General features: G+C 40.8%; 1 protein-coding gene across 1 annotated transcript in view; it reads left to right on the forward strand.

The window, feature by feature from the left end:
- The window catches only part of LOC109411919 (neurogenic locus protein delta), an 80,583-nt gene extending 72,856 nt beyond the window's left edge, over positions 1–7,727 (forward strand). Inside the window, exon 6 of the mRNA XM_029877200.2 lies at positions 3,785–7,727. Coding sequence (XP_029733060.2) covers positions 3,785–5,546 — 1,762 coding nt within the window. The 3' untranslated portion in view covers positions 5,547–7,727. The remainder of the gene's footprint in view (positions 1–3,784) is intronic.
- Positions 7,728–18,744: the final 11,017 nt, after the last annotated feature.

Raw genomic sequence — 18,744 nt, forward strand, 5'->3', positions numbered from 1 at the left:
TTTAAATGTAGATTTTCGCTAGACGCTCGACCCCAAATGGCAGATTAAAAACAAATAATGGATCGATGGATTGACTACTCCTTGAACGGGGGGCGGCAGCGTTCCAGAGACCACGCGAGGGCAAAAGGAGAGCCGCAACGAGTTGAACCTAATCATGACATGTTTACCTGTTGTGTAACAAAGCGGTGGCAGCTGCCGTATCCCGCTTTTTCAATATTGATACGCAGATCAGAGACGAGTTGAGTTGGAAGAAATCCGGAGCACAATCAGAGCTGACGTCGAAACAGGAAAGCATAGGGAAAACACTCGATCATCCCGGGGCTCAGTGAAAAATGTATATCTTCCTCTGTTGAATGGCCATTAAAATTGATTTATCGATTTTATCGATTTGTCGTATCTTCACATTATAATCTATATATATTCGTTCGATCGCGAATTGACTCACTTTGAACGGTGGTGAGTAAGAGAGGTAAAGGAGACACAAGCGGGCGGTGATGGAGGACCAACGAAAGGAATTAAAATGGAATAAACAAAGCGAATGAGCCGGCGATGGATGGCTCAAACGAGGACACGATGGATTGGGGAGACCGGGCGAAGAAGGAAGCGATACAATTTTAAAGAAATTTCTCACGCCTTTAAGCTGCTCTCTGCTGGGGCTTTCGCTTGGACAACAAGAGTGACATCAACGCGACGAGGTTTTGCTTTGGGTGGACATGTCCACACAGCGTAGATCTTTTTCTTTGTTGAAAGCACATCAGTCGATAGTCTCTCTAAACCCTTCGCGTGCTTTTTCGATTAGTAACCTGATTACGTTTCTAACAGAAGCTTCAATCTGCGTTGATGGCACAGACAGGATAAATAACTTGCAGCGCGATCTTCAAATAAGCGTAGAGGTAGATATAATACGCCTTACTAATGGAAGTGTAAATGTTACAGGTTGCTTATAATTAATGATGCCTTTTGCTACCTAGTTTGCTCGTTTAAGTGTCTTTAAAAAGTATCTAAAACCACTACTAGGTTGGCTCTCGAGAACTAGGCACTTGATCGAGCGCCTTCAATTGCATCAGTGTTACCCGGTTTGAACACCTCATTTCAGCTCTTCATCACTGTCGTCCACAGTAGAGCGCTCAGTTCTCATGCAATCCGAGCGATGCAAAGCCGTTTGTGCTATTTGATGGAGGGGCATTAGTTTGCAACCTTATTTCCCTACTGGAACAGGTATTACGGCTTCTGCCGATTTGCTTCTTCAACTTCATACTGGTTATATTCAGACTAGTATTGGGCGGTTTCGAACGTCCTAAAAAGTGTTTTCCAAAATATACTAAGAACTGAATAGGCGATTTAAACAGTTTCATCACCTCAGAGTTCATCTTCGCCGAACCGTAACAGACGCCATGAAGATCGCACAATTCTAGCAGGTCACATGCCTTCGACTTGGCAGGCGACAGTAGTGCGAAAGTCAAATCCTTAGGCGCACTCACTCACGCGCACATGTGTCTGGCCTTACCATAGCCATTCTTCTCGCTTCTATGCGCGAGAAGCTGAGTACCTGGTAAAAACGTTAACAGACCACTAAATTTCCTACCGATTTCTTATGAATAATAATTTGTATGCATAACATTGATTTATTGATGTGTGTACGTTTACTTATCAGTCTTTCGGTCTTTGCCTCTATTCTTTCTCCGGTTTTGCCCATGCAAATCGCTCTCGGTGGCGGCGGGCCGGTGGGTTGGGATGGGACTGACTTTTTTGCGCGCACGTCGTACTTTTCACACGATTTCGGCTTGGCTCTCCTATATACCTGGAAGAAATGGTGGTTGCACTGCCACTGACCGAGCAGTGCTTACGTGAAATGTTGCCGAGTGAAATTTATGGATACAACTACAATCACGCAGCAGCAGCAGTCACTTGCGCACTACCTAGTCTGTGGATAGTACATATCTCCCTTTCGCTTGTGATAATCAAAGCTCGATGGCACTCTCGTTAAACGGTTTGCAAATGATGCCCCCTGGGGCTGTGTCGACTCCAGGTGCGTAGGTACAGCAGCAACGACTCTCTTGTAATGTTCTTTAGCGAAATGTTGCTATCGTTTATAACATAACACTTTAAAAACTACCGTCTTACCCCACTGGTTCGACACGTTTTAATACGACACTTTTTAATTCGTACCCCGCTTATACGACACATGTCGAATTAAAAAGTGTTCAAATGCCACAGCGATGTACACTGTAAATGCAAAACAGTTTGATATTGCGCTTATACTCGCACCCGCAGCAACTCCTCTTGCAGTCGCAAATTTTGGAAGTTCTGAGTTGGTGCTATTCAACACCCAAACCGCCTGGAGACCAACCGCAATGAACTGAGGATGGCAACAATCGTAGAAAGAACGAGCTTTTCATTCGCGCCACCGCAATATTTGATAAAATTATGTTTCATAACAAATCCGAAAATTAAAACAAAAACATTAATAGAGTTGCCAAATTTCAATGAGCATGGTGGTGTAGGGTGACCAGTTTGTCGAATTAAAAGTTTACCCCGGTTATACGACAACAGTCGGTGTCGTATTAGCGGGGTAATACGGTATCACTTTACGGAGGACTTTGAAAATGCTACACAATAACATGATGCCCCGCTAATTACCGCACATAGTCAGATACCTCGTTTTGGGTAGCTTTCACTAAGACACCATCTACATCCGCGGTCACCAAAGTGCGGCCCGCGGGCCGCACGTGATGTCCAGTTCTCTATGTTACCGCAGAATTGCTTGCTATGTTTCTTATGGAAGCTGTTCTACTCCAGAAATAATCAAGAATAACGTTTTAAATGTTTCACAAATCGACCCAGGCGTTGAAATACGAGCAGTTGAAAAAATGGGCCTGACGATCACTACATGAACGTTTCACTTCAGCCCTCAAGAATCGATTAGCGCTGAAGCGCTGTGGTTTTGGATCCTCGTGCAATCGCAGCCATACGTTCTTTTGTTCCAGGTATATTTTGACTATTTTCTCTGGATGCATCGATCACCCAGACTATTCTCGCCGGTAGCGATCAACGTGTTCTTCAGCCGGTCCTACGATGATACCTATCGGAACACTTGCAGCATGGTCCTCCACGACCTGCGTCCGGCAAAATGTTTAACTTTTCGTAGTTTTACCGCCATGGCCCTAAGCCTTGATCTTCTAGTATTCAGCGGTCTCTTGCATCTTGAGCTTCCACGCACCGGCATTTGTTAACTTACAGAAGCAGCCCTGGGTATTTATGTCAGCAAATCTCCTACCCGGTTATTGCACATGTCAGACACAAGCGCAGTCTTGTGACGCCCACCATTGACAGTTGCATAAGACTTACGTACATCGTTACAATGCATGCCTCCCTTTCTTGCCGCTCTGCACCGATTATAGCATACAGAATATAATAACTGTGGTTAGTTTTAAGCATTCACGAAGCAGGCAAAATATCGTGTGACTGTCTAGTGGGTTCTATTCATCGCATGTCACCTTAAATCGCCATGGTAAAAAAAAACAATGATGATTATAATCTTAACGTTACTCCGCCAAATTTAGTGAACTAGGAAAATGTGTGCCTAAAGAAGCCTGAAAAGGCCTGCTCCAGAGGCACGTTATCATCCATTTGGAACATTTAAGCCATAGAGTTTCGGATCTAGTGGACGTCCACTAAGTCATCATAATCAACGATTTTTTCTTACAACTATCAACTTATCAACTACCAAAAAAAAACTCGTTTGCTAAATTGTTTCTTTCGTTTTCCTTTCTCTATTCCTCAGTTGCCAGTCTGGATGGAAGGGCGAGCTGTGCGACGAGTGTGAGCCCTACCCGGGATGCATGCACGGAACCTGCAAGAAGCCCTGGGAATGCCTGTGCAACGAAGGCTGGGGTGGGCTGTTCTGCAATCAGGATCTGAACTTTTGCACTAACCACAAGCCGTGCCAGAACGGGGGAACTTGTTTCAACACCGGACAAGGTTCGTATACTTGCCAGTGCCCGCCCGGTTACACCGGAACCGACTGCGAGACGCGCATTAGCAACTGTGCAGCCATGCCGTGCCTGAACGGAGGTGCGTGCCACGACGATAAAGAACGCCACAGCTATCGATGCGAGTGTGTGAAGGGCTGGATTGGGGCGCATTGCGAGAAGGAAACCGTCACCTGCTCGGAGAAACCCTGCATGCATGGAACCTGTAAGGATACCAACTTGGGGTTTAAGTGCGAATGCCCGATCGGGTATAGTGGGATGGCCTGTGAAGTGCAAGTCGACGAATGTAATCCCAATCCTTGTGAGAATGGAGGCACTTGCTTCAACCGAGGCGACTCGTTCAAATGCCAATGCTCCAGCGGATACAGCGGGACCCGATGCGAGGTTAACATCGATGATTGCCAGGGTAATCCGTGCATGAATGGGGGATCATGTGTCGACATGGTCAATAAATTTCGTTGTCAATGCGTTCCAGGCTTCATAGGCGCACTGTGCGAGAACAAAGTAGATCTGTGTCTGACCAAGCCATGCGCCAACGGAGGTACGTGTATCAATCTGAACAATGACTACCGATGCAATTGCCGCGCCGGATTCACTGGAAAGGATTGCAGCGTTGATGTGGATGAGTGTAGTTCCTCGCCATGTAAGAACGGCGGAACCTGCGTCAACAGAGTGAACAGTTTTCAATGCGTTTGCGCTGGTGGCTTCCGAGGATCGACCTGTGACGAAGAGGCTTTATCAGCCAGTTGGGACTCGGCTACCGGTAGTATATCGGCTCACGTGGCAAGTGGGCATCATGAAGCTCAAAGTGGCCGAAGCGATGGCCTCAGTAGTGGTCAAATTGTGCTGATTGCTATATTCTCGGTTGCGACGCCTCTGGCCGCATTTATTGCAACAGCTGTGGTAATCTGCATGAAGCGCAAACGTCGACGGGAACAGGAGAAAGACGATGCCGAAGCACGTAAACAAAACGAACAAAATGCATCGCATATGACGCACCACCATCACCACAATTCCATGTCTTCGTCGAAAAGAAGCAGCAACAGCGCCCTCACCAACTTGGACACCTCTCATCACATGATCAAGAACACCTGGGATAAAAGCGTCAACAACATGGCCACGTCAGCAAGTTTAGACGAAGGCTGTTTGATGAACAGCAGTCTCTACGGCGGTATCCCCGGCGGCTATGGTGAGACCCCCTCTGCCAGTAGTGAACAGTGCTACCAGGCAGCCGCAAATCCTACAACCTTGCAACGTGCCAAATCGCAAAAACAACTCAATACCGACCCAATGGTGATGCATCGGGCGTCGCAGATGATTGCCGGGGGAGCCATCGGGGGTGGAGCTCAGTCGTCGTCAGCTGGTGGTCCAGTTGGTGCCGCAGCTACTCCCACTACCTCATCGACAGTGGCAGCCGCAGCGGCGGTCAGCACCAAAGAAATGCTGCTGGAAAAGCGGATATCCGTCCTTTCCGATGCCAGTTTATGCAACACCCGGTGGAGTAGCTCCCAAAACAGGCAGATTGTTGGCCCCTGCAGTCCGCCACACGTGTAGGATTTTTAAATAATTAACATTTTTTGAATAGATCTCCCTCTTAACAACTAAAAAAGTACGTGCTCTTTGTAATTAAATTTAACTTTAAATTATTTTTGTTTATATTTCAATATTTAGACAAAAATCAGTGAAATTACTACAGAGAAATGAATTCGTAAAATTCGTTTAGGTTTCCAAAGCACGTTTTGTAAAAGAAAACTACAATATTCAAATTTTTCTTAGCTGGTCATTGATTGAACATATAGAATTTATGAATTGTACATCTTGAATTATATTTATCAAACCGACCAAGCATAGAAGCTTTCACTTATAACGAATAATTGAGAGAATGAGCTTGTTTTTAGAACCGAGAATCGAAAAAAAAATAAAGTTAGACTTACCTGTAAACAATCAATATTTGTCATATCACAGAGTACTCGTGTGTCAAAAATATTAAACGTAACGAGCCTCGCGCGCTAAGTTCGATTTCCGTATCGGAATGGATCTCGATTATTTTTTTTTTTTTTCTTTTATGCTTACTACACTAATTGTCCCAGTTAAAAAAAAACTTTGATTCACGAAGCTCATCCAAGGCCAGTTCTTAAAACCCTCTCGACGTTGAAAAGAAAATGGTAGATATTGATCTAGGTGTATTCCAAGAAAAAACAAAGAAAGTTAACTGTAAATACGAATAGCTGTAGGATCATTTAAATTCTTAATTTTATACACCTTGAGGTCGGAAGTTTTTTTTTTTGAATTTTCATAGGTTTTAAAGAGAGTTTGTGTAATGGATATTTTGACTGAGATAATAAAAACGAAGGAGAACAATTGACCGATAAAATCAGCCATATCAGGAAGCCTTAAGAAGGGTATATTTTTGCATTTTAGCACTCTGTGCAGCGTTTCAAATTTTTAGAACCCCCTGTCGTAACACCCTCAACAGGTTCGTTCCATACACACACCCACACATGTACACAGAACAAAAAATGAACTGACATCAAAGCACGCATTAATGTAGTATGTTACATGCATTAACCTAAAATGGAATGTTTACGAAGGAAATAAACTCAACGGAATCAAGCGTTAATCCACATAGGAGTTCTGCTATGCAGAATTCTCAATATTTTGTACATAGTAATTACATATTTATTTTCGACCTTTCCTCTCTATGTATTTTAGGGTAATCAATAAAAAAAAGCCTATCATAAATGGTTTATGCTAGCAGCTGACATTTCACGCCATTAGTTAAACTATTTTTGATATTTGTTTCCAAACCCAAAAACATAATTTCCTCTCTCGACATGCTGTACCGCAACTAATCCGACGTCTCCACTAGACAGAAATGCCTTGCCATTTTGCTGGACATATGTATCATGACAGAAATGTTCTCTCGCTGTTTGCATGGAAAGCAGCGGTGTTGATCATTTCTGTTACGTTTTCTCTTTCTGGCAGCAAAATGGCAAGACATTTCTGTCTAGTGGAGACGTAGGGTAATTGCAGCGTAACACAGCATGTCGAAACTAGGAAGTTGCTATCATCCTACTATTTGTTTTATTTGAGCCACTGCCATAATCAAGTTTTATAATTAGTCAATTCATAAAAATCGTCTATCTTTTTCAGGACATATTTTCTATAACTACTTGTAATCAGCTGTTTTCTGTGCTTTTCCTAAGTATGTATTTGCTAAATCTTGTATCCAAATGAAAACGCAACCCTATAGCCAGTCATCTCACACATATTTATGAAAAGAAAGATTACAATTAACTCATGCAAGCTTGGACCGCGTGGTCACAGTGTCAAAAGCTTAATGTGATACCCGATATTTCTAATATTGATAGCGATATTTCTATCGGAAAATGACGGTGTTCCACCACTCCTCACCGGACACACAAGCGTAACGATGCTTATGCATCAATCTATATTTCTCCAATCTTTGTTTTCATGTCGGTAAGCATAATAAATCGGATAAAAGTATTGTGATCCATACTTAATTTTAACGAAAAACACCCTAGGCGCGTAAGATATGTTACGGTGTAAGCGTATTCGAAGAATTGGAATAAAATAGAATCAAGAAAATGAAGAACTAAGTCAAATGAATAGTTTACACGTTTTTTGTAAATTCCTACTTTTATAATATATTGAACAAATTGACTGAATTAAAATTGATTTATAAATAAAATACACAATAAGTGCAAAATATAATTCGAAAGTGTTATCAATTGCATGAAAGAAAATCAACTCCTCGAGTATCGACCATAACTCATGTATGGCCGTTCTCGTACTATGCCACAAGAAAGTTTTTGTGAAAATAAACTCGGCTCTATAACTATTTTCCTCCTGTTTACTGACCGTCCCGCCTATCCGAAATCATGCTTCATTTCATCGATTCACCTCGGAATTGTACATAAACAACCTACATAGATTTTTTGTGAAGTGGGAAGATGATGTGCCCAAAATGTAGGGCTCTTCAAACAACATATGCTGCATTAGAGTGATTCAACTTTAGATACAAATAAAAAAACTCACACAAACTTGGGGATACCTTCTGAAGCTGTCATCCATAAGCTTCAGTCAAGTTAAGGTGCAATTTTATAAAGCCTTAGAAGATACTCAACGAGCATGGAGTTTGTATGGGAGAATCGGCCATACGGCAAAAATGATGATGATACATAAAGGGGGGAGGAGATGGACATGATGACATAACTTGTATATAACTCCATGTAGAAGGAATCCCATAGAATTACGTGATACATTCTGGAAAACTGACATTTTTTAATGACGTAATTCAAATCGTTCAAAAGTTTTTGCTCACATCAAATGTCAAGTTGTTAAACGTAGAAGAATGATAATCATGACGTCACATTGATTGATTGATTTGTCTTTATTAAAGAGACTTTCAGCCCTTGGTAAGACGTCACATTTTTACTTCCTAAATTGATGTTTGCATAGATAAATATCCTACCTTGTCATCTTGTATACCGTGCACTGGGTGATCAAAAGATCAACTTTTCTGCGAAATCTGTGCTTTTGAAAGTTCAAGGTGTGGCTTCGTTCACCTTATGCCGATATAAAGGTATAAGTTTAAAAAATACCTTCATGATTTTAGCAGTTATTGTAGGATTGTAGCAAATGTTGCTAAGAGCTGTGGCCGATCTATAGCGGTGGCCACGACGTGATGTGTGGCGGCAAAGGATAAATCACAAAACGGCAAATCCAGCATCCAGAAGGTAGGTGGGCAGGGCATGTTTAAAGGATGCCAGACAACATCTTTGTAAAGTTAATTTTCGGCACAGATCTAATTAGCATAAAGAAGACGTGAAGCGCAGCCAGCCGGTTGGAGACTGATATGGTAAGCATTGGATGTGAGTGCGGCAGCCGCGAACTAAGGGCCGATTTCTTCACCTACAGTATGACCCATAAAAAAAGCGACAGTTTTCAAAGTCATCGTTCCCCTAGTTCGAACTGATTAACCTTGCATGTATCTATTGGATAGTATAGTAGAGCCACTAATCTGATAATGGCAAAGGAACATTAGACTGATTTCATGCTCATACCTTTGGAAATATAACGTTGAACATATGGATGTCGAATTCGTCTACGCGCCAGAGGCCGTTTTTAAGGATATAATTTTCTTTAAATTGCTTTCAATCACATTCAATCAAATTTTATTTTCAAAATAGTACTTTTATGACTGGATAAGGTCTTCAGGAGTTCGTTGGTTCGTCGGACAAGAACGAAAAAAACATTAACTTATAAATTAAGAGACATTTTCTGAAAATTGAATTATTTGACAAATGATATTTTTTAGAAAATATTATGTTTTAAGCATGAAATTGTTTTTAAGTACTTAGTTTTTGTACCTATCATAAAGGTAGGTTTATATGCATTCATCGACAAAAAAAATAGTTTTAAAAAATGTTCAAACAGTGCTAAGTTTTTTATTAATTTATCTTAAATACGGTTTTTAATATGTAGCACCTTTTTTAGTTTTTGTTTCCTAAACATTTGAAATTATTTTTAAAATATTTTTCAAACATGGGCGTATTAAAGAGTACATATTTCTTCATGATTTCCATGTGTTTAAAAGTTTTTATCTTAGTTCATTTTGCTCTGAAAATTAGAGGAAAACTTGATTTTATTTAGAAATTGTTAACAATTATAAGTTATAAGGTATCCCATATACGTAACCAATGAATATTTTGACAAAAATTTTAAAGATCCTGTATGACAATAACCTCCTTATTGTATCCTAATCCAAAAAAGTTTAATTCATCAGGATTATTTCATTAAAAATCATCAAAAACCGCAAAAAAATGGAATGTCGCATTTTTTATGGGTCATACTGTACACATATAGTTAAACCTAGTTTAACGCAAGCCAGGGTGAAGAAATCGCCCTAAGGGCTTACCCATATAAATAAACCTGGTTCAACGCTTAAGCCAGGGTGAAAAAATCGACCCTAAGAGATCTTTAACCCGTAGGCTACGAGGCTTACGAAAAAAATCAAATCGCTGGCAAAGACACAAGGATTAATAGGTTCCAATAAAATTCAGTTTCAGTTTCACTATATCCTTAGTTGTGCTGGGAACCCAAAAACTTGGAACCATGTTGTTTCCATACATTTTTATATGAGAAGAAAATGACCCTAAAATGACTTTTTTCGATATTTGTATGAGAAAATAGGAAAAAAATCAAAAATATAAAAAAAAAAAACAAGATGAAATATTTTAAACCGCACAGATTCTGAAACTAGAGGTCCAAAGCTACGATCCTAGGGAATGACATTTGAGGTAGAGGTACATTCGATTTTCATAATACTTCCCTTTGGACATAGCGTGGGGCATGCATCTAAATGTAGTTTTTTCGTTTCATTTCTTTTTTTTTTGTTTTTTACGAAGCTTTCGTTACAACATTTTTACTTAAATAACTCACTAAACACTAACAAATTTCATGAATGTAAACAAATGTGCTAACTAAGAACTTGTTAGATCAAGAAGGATGAAAATGTCGTTTTGTTCCCAGTGGATCACTGATGATCCACATGTCGGTCTTTAAGGCGCGTAAGCGGACGTGATTCGAACATCTCTGCCAGGTAGCCAACACGACCCCTTGGGGTGATACCTACAGAATAGTCATGGCCAAATCGAAGGGCGTGTAAGCACCCCCAGAACGCGCATTCGAGATGCTACGTGAAAACGTTGTTCCCGCACCACGATAAAAGACCATTAGCCCCTGACCCCTATGGCCAAACCGGCCAAAGACGGTTATCCCGAATCAGAGCCGTAGCGTGCGGTTGGCCAGGTTGGCCCTCGCCAAGGGCGCCAGCCTCAGGGGGCGCCAAAAAGGCCTAAGGCTAGGGGAAAACAGAATGACGCTAATGTATTCTTGAACGTTATGAAGATTTCACTATTTTCAGTATCTATTTGAGATTGATATAAGTTTTTTTTCGTTTTTTCAAATTATCAAAAAATCATTTTTCTAGATTATTTTGAGCATTTACCATGATGTTACCTGGGAAATTATATACTATGCAAATTTGAGAAACTAAAAGCAAAGCAATATGCTTCCAAAATTCAAGTAAAAGTTTCCTTTGAAATTCCTACACAGATTCTTTGAACATTTTTTCATGCTGCTATTTCTCAATATATCTATATCACATTTTTTTTCCTGGATTTCTCCTGGAAAATCTTTTATGGATTTCTTTTCACATTTTCGAGAGTTTCCTTCAGAAATTCTTATAGAGATTCCTGCAAAAATATAGGATGCCTTTGAAACCTACCTTCCTTCCCAAATTTGTCCATGTTCATTACTGATTGCTCCATAAAATACTGCTAGAATTTCCCTAGAAAATCTTTCATGAGTTTCCTCATAAAATACTCCAGAAAACCATAAATTTGGAATTCCTTCAGAAATTTCTCCAGGTTTTCCGTTGGCAAATCTGCCATTGATTCTATACATTTTTTTCCAAAGGTTTCCATATATTAGAAAATCCTGAAGAGATTTCTAAAGAAACTTCTATAGGGATTCCTTCAAACATTCTTCCAAGTAGTCTTTTAAAAAATATTCCAGCGGTATTCCACAACTAATCCCCGCAAATTGATAATATTAATTATATTAGGTTTCCTGAAACTCAATTAAGTATTTAAAAAAAAATCAGTTAAACCATAAATCCAGAAAAAACGAATGATAAAATATTATAGGATGTCTAGAAGAAATTTATGCTTCATTTATGCAAGGAATCTGAAACGTCATATCTAATTATTGTGCTGATTCATGAAATGCAAAATGTGTTCGTGCTTATAATACTCGAATAAAAGAATAACATTTTGGAAATTTTTTGGGTGACTCCCATTGAAATTCCTAAAATATATGCATAAACACACTATAAGAAAATTAAAAAAAATCGGGGGGAATGAGCGCTTGCACACTGACGTCATCAGTATCTCTTTCTCTTTCTTTCTTTCGGCGTCGGTCCATAAAGCCGTCCTTGCCCTCAAAAAAAATGTGAGGGCAATGTTTACAAATGAGCGCTTGCACGCTGACGTCATCACTGTCTCCTTCTCATTCTTTCCTTCGGCGTCGGTCCATAAAGCCGTCCTTGCCCTCAAAAAAAATTTGAGGGCAATGTTTACAAATCGTATGAGAATTCGATGAGGTTATGTTTTTGATGCAAGCCTCTATCGTATGAGAATTTGATGAGGTTAAGTTTTTGCTGCAAGCCTCTATTTGTTTCTTTGAAGCACCAAAATCCAACTTTTAAAAAACCTTAAAAAAAAAAGAATAACAACAAACTTTTGCAAATTAACATTGTCCTATTATCGTGAGGCGCCGATAGGGATGCCTGCCAAGGGCGCCATGGGACCACGCTACGGCGATATCCCGATATCCCGGTATCCCGAAAGTATCCATCAAGACTGCCATCGAGGCTAGTCATGACATGTTCAGAATGACAATGTAGATGGGCCAAAGATTTCAAGGCGGCATATGTCAGTATCGACCGCGCAGAGCTATGGAGAATCATGGACGAAAACGGCTTTCCTGGGAAGCTGACTGTGGTATCCTGATGTGAGTGTGTGAGAGTGACGAGTCAGTCTACGATAGGATCGGCAATAAGATGGAGGTCTATAGTGTGCGGCTCTAGTTAAAGAGGCAATTGATAGAAGTGTAGAATACCGGTGCGGTAAAAGAAGTAGGATTTGAAATACAGAATATCACATTGGCGATCCTGCCATGATGTTCATAGTAGTTATGTGGTGTACATTGTGGTAATTGCAGATTAAGAAAGTAAAAAAAAAAAAAAACTTCAGACAAGCTCGAAAAGTTGCTGTGGTGTGAGAAAAGTGAGTGCCACGGAGGGTAGAATGTGTAAGTATAGAAGAAAAGAGTTCATCGAGCATGGTTGCCAGAAATGATTCCATTAATAGTAATTGTATGACTTGCGCAGAGTTTGAGCTCATTGCCAAGTATTCTACTAGTTGCGTCGGGTTTAGCCCATGGCCAACATAGGTATTGCGCCGAGTTAAGCTCATGGCCAATACAGTAGAAACTGTGGAAGGTAATGCTTGAGTAGAGTTTCAGCTCATTGCCAAGCATTTCAATTGTTGCGTCGGGTAAAGCCCATGGCCAACAAGCGTAATGAGTCGAGTAGTTTCTGATCAATGCAATACAAAAGTCAAGCATTTAGAACTGTTGCGTCGGGTAAAGCCCATGGCCAACAAAAATGCTTGTTTTGCGTCGAGTATAGCTCAAGGCCAAAACAGTGAATGAAAGTATAAAAACCCGAAGTATGGCCCATATCCATAGCGGATGAATCCCATAGCCAACAGAGGAATTAAATCAAATGTAGTTCAAGAAAAAAAAAAGAAAAACAACTGGAGGATTCAATGAAAACATGCAAGAAAAAAAAAACAATTACTAAATGAGAATTCCGAAAATGAAACATAGGGTGTTTTCTGGCAGCACTTTACATGCACTCACGGTCACGTGGTGGTACAGTATCAATTTCGATATTTGTTTGATGGTATTTGTTGCAGCAGGAATGACGCTGACCCAGCGATGGCGCGTTGCCGTGTGGTGATAGTAGCTTGGACCTGTGCGGGGAGGCACAGCGGAGTGGTGGATGTTGTTTTCTTTTCTCGCCAGTTCGTGGTTTTATCTGTGTCTGTATTCCTCCGTTGGGCTGGATTGTCGGTGGGTGTTGCCGGGGGCGGTGAAGGAGCGCGTCGCGTGTTTTGTTTGTGTCTGCTTGTCGGCATGCGTGGCTTGCGATTGCGATGTCGATGTGTGAATGTTTTTGAACGCAGTCCATGTGCACTCTCGCTTCGGTCGCTTCGTGTTTTGCTCAACCCCATGAAACGGCTGTCATCCACATACAACTGGATTGAAGCCAAAAATATGGTGCTGGACGTGGTGCTAATTTGAATCGGCGGTTGCATAAGGCTGAAAACACAGTGATTTTTTCTGTTGGAGCAGGTGCGACATTCAAATTTAATTGATTTTAGTGTTGTTTTAAATGGGTTAAATGTATTTCCATACTTGTGCGTCTTGTAAGTTTAACAAAGAACACTAAACCCATTGAACAATATGTGGAATAAATCGTTTTTCGCTCACGAATTTATCTTCGCACGACAAAGTTCGCTTCCGCACGTAGCAAATTGACCAGCAGACTGAAATTTCGTAAACAAACCTGTGGCGCCCCACCAAAGGCGGCGGCTTCAAGAACTAACGCTTTCTTCAGGGGGTTGGTTTTGCTGTGCGCGGTATGCCGTTAACTGTTGCCGGAGGGACAACGGAGGGAATGCAGAGCCAGTGAGTGCGTGTGGTAGTTGTGTGACAGTTCCATACATGCAGCGAGGATAAGTTCATGAAACGTGTTCGAAGACAGCCAATTTTGTTTTTTTTCTGTTTTATTTCTTTTGATTCATTAGGGTGAAAGGTGCAGCATTGATCTATCGCCGTAGGTGCAGACTGGGTAGATGAATGGGAAGTTTTTTTTTAGTAGATACATTTTTAGTAGACATTTGGTAAAGATTATGTACACAAGCATGCATTTCTGGCTATAATCCGGCTGAGAGTGAACTTCACAGTACCAAATATAAGTTGCGACTTTAACGGTCGACTGTTGCCTGTATTCCGAAACATTTGGCAGTATTGTGAAAATAAACAGATTTCATTCAAAAGATTCCTAATGCGGTGGTTGGTAATGTATTAATATAATAATAATATTTCTAAGATGATTAAAACAATAATGTTATGCACTGCATAGTCCATATTACATTCAAACTCATCATTTTTAATGATAGTCGATGGATAATTGAAAAGGTAGAATGGGGTTTCTGTTTTGCTTGTGTGATGAACAATTGTGTTTCCTATTTTTGGTTGGGAGGAGCAGTAGTGAGAAGTATAGTTTTCAACTTTCCAAAACTGGAGAAGAAACGAAAAACATAATTTCCATAATAAGGTTTTGGCAGTGAGTTTTCTGAAGTGTGAATACGACACCCAATTGGCGTATTGTACTTCATAGGCTTATTAGTAAACAAACTAAATAAAATGTTGCAGATAACTCCAAAACAGTCATAGTATATGTGTATCATCAACAGCTGTAATAAGTAGTATAGTATTTGAACATTTCTGCAAGGGGAGGATGTGGTATCCTGATGTGAGTGTGTGAGAGTGACGAGTCAGTCTACGATAGGATCGGCAATAAGATGGAGGTCTATAGTGTGCGGCTCTAGTTAAAGAGGCAATTGATAGAAGTGTAGAATACCGGTGCGGTAAAAGAAGTAGGATTTGAAATACAGAATATCACACTGACTAGACTGATTAAAGCAACGATGGACGGTGTGCAAAACTTCGTAAGGGTTTCGGGTGAACTATCCAGTTCATTCGAATCTCGCCGGGGACTGCGACAAGGTGACGGACTCTCATGCCTACTCTTCAACATCGCTCTGGAAGGTGTGATGCGACGAGGCGGGCTCAACATTCGGGGAACGATTTTCACAAAATCCGGTCAATTTGTGTGCTTTGCGGAAGACATGGACATTATCGCCAGATCATTTGGAACGGTGGCAGAGCTGTACACCCGCCTGAAAAGCGAAGCAGCAAAGGTCGGACTGGTGGTGAATGCCTCAAAAACAAAGTACCACAGACAAACAGACGTAACACCTGTCGTAACCGCGGAAAGTCACAAGCGAAAACTCAATCAGATGATGCGCTACACGCAACCATCCGATCCAAAATCTGCCAACAGAATGACCACGCTCAGTTTGAACGCCGTGCCGCCGCCAAGCCCGATTCGCAAGCAAAGCACATCTACTATTACGACTCGTTCGGTTTTCGTGTTCTGTTTGACTCCCTCTCACACATTCTTTCATTCCGATCGTTCTCCAGGTCTATCCATCATCAACTGCAAGCCAAGCATGCATCACACGCACACACACGAATGTCCTGCTTCCATCTCGATGCTCGAAAGCGAAAAGCTTCATTGAGTTGTCCAAAAATTGTCTCACGAAACCTAATGCAAGCCTATCCATATACGTGAGAACAAAAGATGTTTACAAAGTTCTTACAGATAGATTAACACGGGAAATCTGAACACAAACCACTACCACACAGGAATTTGGATTGGTCAATGTTCGAAAGCTCAAATGCAATGTGACAGTTGTGATACACTCTCAAAATATTCGTTGCAATCTGTGAATTGTATATTTTACACTCTAAGCATTTTCAATTAACTTTTATAATTAAGCACATCACATACACTACAACACCCTGAATGATTTTCATGGAAATCCATCGCCCAGCTCACACTACCATCACCTGGTGGAAAAGTTGCACGAATCACTTTGTTGTGCAATATCTTCAACAGAAGGCGCTAGTGTGGAACGTCAAACGCATAGAAAAACGATGCGCGCGCCTCTGGTTGTGAAAGCCACAACTATGAGAATTTAAAATGATCGTTAAAAGCGTGGTCGATGGAATTTTCGTAAGTGTTACGTCTGTTTGTCTGTGAAGTACATGCTGGTAGGAGGAACCGAACACGACCGGATCCGTTTAGGTAGTAATGTTACGATATCCCCGTCTATCTACTTTCGAGGTGGTTTAGGAATTCGTCTACCTCGGATCCTTACTGACGGCTGACAACAACGTGAGTCGTGAAATTCGGAGGCGCATCATCCAGGGGGCCAGCAAAAGGCAAAATCCCCGTAGCTCACAACAAAAACACGTTTAGAAAGGTTTGTGCTGAAAATTGATGCATTACACAATTTCTCACTGATTTATTTGCTATCTCCGCGTTGTCGTGTAATTTCGAACGATTGCACGCCAAAATTTTGGTAACCTTTTGCTAGTTTTACACGTTTTACTTAAGTAATAAATTATGGTAATGACTAATTCGCAAATGTCGTGAACATCCCAGATCTGTCAGAGTGCCCAAAAGTGTCAATTTCCCAAACATGTCAAATTCATGTGGACTACGGCACATCTATTCGTGGTTGACGTCCACGCTACCCGCTGGCATAAGCAGTGGAAGTCGGTAACGAGATTTTTACCCCTAGGGTAGTTCATCTCGGTACCCACGTTTAACTTCCCTTCCGAAGGAAGAACCCACATTTTGTGAGTATGTTGGAAGTGGGACCACCACACCAGGTCCGCTCGTCTGCAAGCATTCGGAGTTTTCGAGCAACGCGTGCTAAGGACGACATTCGGCAGTGTGCAGGAGAACGGTGTGTGGCGGAGAAGGATGAGCCACGAGCTCGCTGCACTTTACGGCGAACCCAGCATCCAGAAGGTGGCCAAATCCGGAAGGATACGGTGAGCAGGGCATGTTGAAAAAACGCCGGACAACAACTCTGCAAAGCTGGTGTTTGCTACTGATCCGGTTGGCACAAGAAGGCGTGGAGCGCAGAGAGCACGATGGGCGGACCAGGTGGAGCGTGACCTGGCGAGCATTGTCTTGTCTTAAATGTGATGTTGAACAAATAAATGTATGTATGTATGTATGTATGTGCCTAGACAGTAACGAATTTCCGGAGAGGTGGAAAAGGCGAGGGAAAAGGCAAAGATTGGTTCTACTGCCCAAACCCAGGAAGCCACTTGGCGACCAGTCGGAATGCAGACTTATCTGGCTTCTGAACACCGCTCGGAAACAATTAGAACGAATCATTATGTCAAGGCTAACCAGTTCGGCTTCTGAAAGAGTCAACCGACTATTAGTGCTGTAACCAAAACGGCCGGGATAGCACTCCAAAAGAAATGAACAGGAATTCGCTATTGCGTGGTCGTCATACTGGACGTAAAAAATGCATCAGCTGGGCCGTCATCGAGTGCGTCCCGGTTAGCTTATGCCGGATACTGGAGAGCTACTTCCAGAATAGGATACTAATCAGTATGAGCCTCAGGGTTACATCTAAACTGAACTAGAAAAATAAACATATCTCATCAACGCATAATTGCATTAATCAGATCTAAAACTTTGTAAAAGATACAAACTGCGCAAAATTTAAAATAAAAATGTTATTCGAAAAAAAAAACAAAAATTTCTGGGTCCACCCTACCATAATTTTTGAAAATTGATCTAGCGCAAGATACAAGTGACTTACAAAGTTGGTGTCTTCGGCAAAGTTTCTCTAAATAAATTAAAGATAAACTAACTTGAAAATTGGAAAAGTAAAAAAAATGATAAAAACTCTTTCATAGACGTCAAAATTCCATGACCTACTGCTTTCTGGTTATTTTAAGAAAAGCATATTTATTAGGTATTTATTACTATTATTATTATTTTTGATGAATATATGTTCAGAATAAACTAAATCTGTCAATAACTTAAAAACAGTAGGCCGTAGAATTTTGACGACTACAAAAGAGTTATTTATTTTGTCAAAACAAACAACTTTCTCGAAGAAACCAATTTTCTACAGTGTCATGGTCAAAAGTTAGACGCTGGCACCACTTTAACTAATACTATTACAAATGGTTAAATATGTATCTCAAAAACACCAAAATATTCCTCTCCAAATTTTTGAAATGTTTGCCTAGTAGGTGTATTTGCTGAAAATTTGACATTGCTATTTTTTGTACTTTGTAAAATATTATGGTTTCAAAAATGCACCTTTTTTGATTTTTTTTTTTTTGCAATTTTTAATGTCAATAATTACACCAACTTCTGTTCGAAACCAGTGATCGTATAAGATGTTGAATAACCCTGATAAAAAAGATCATA

Source organism: Aedes albopictus, chromosome 3 (genome assembly GCF_035046485.1).
Source record: "Aedes albopictus strain Foshan chromosome 3, AalbF5, whole genome shotgun sequence".
Taxonomy (NCBI): Eukaryota; Metazoa; Arthropoda; class Insecta; order Diptera; family Culicidae; genus Aedes; species Aedes albopictus.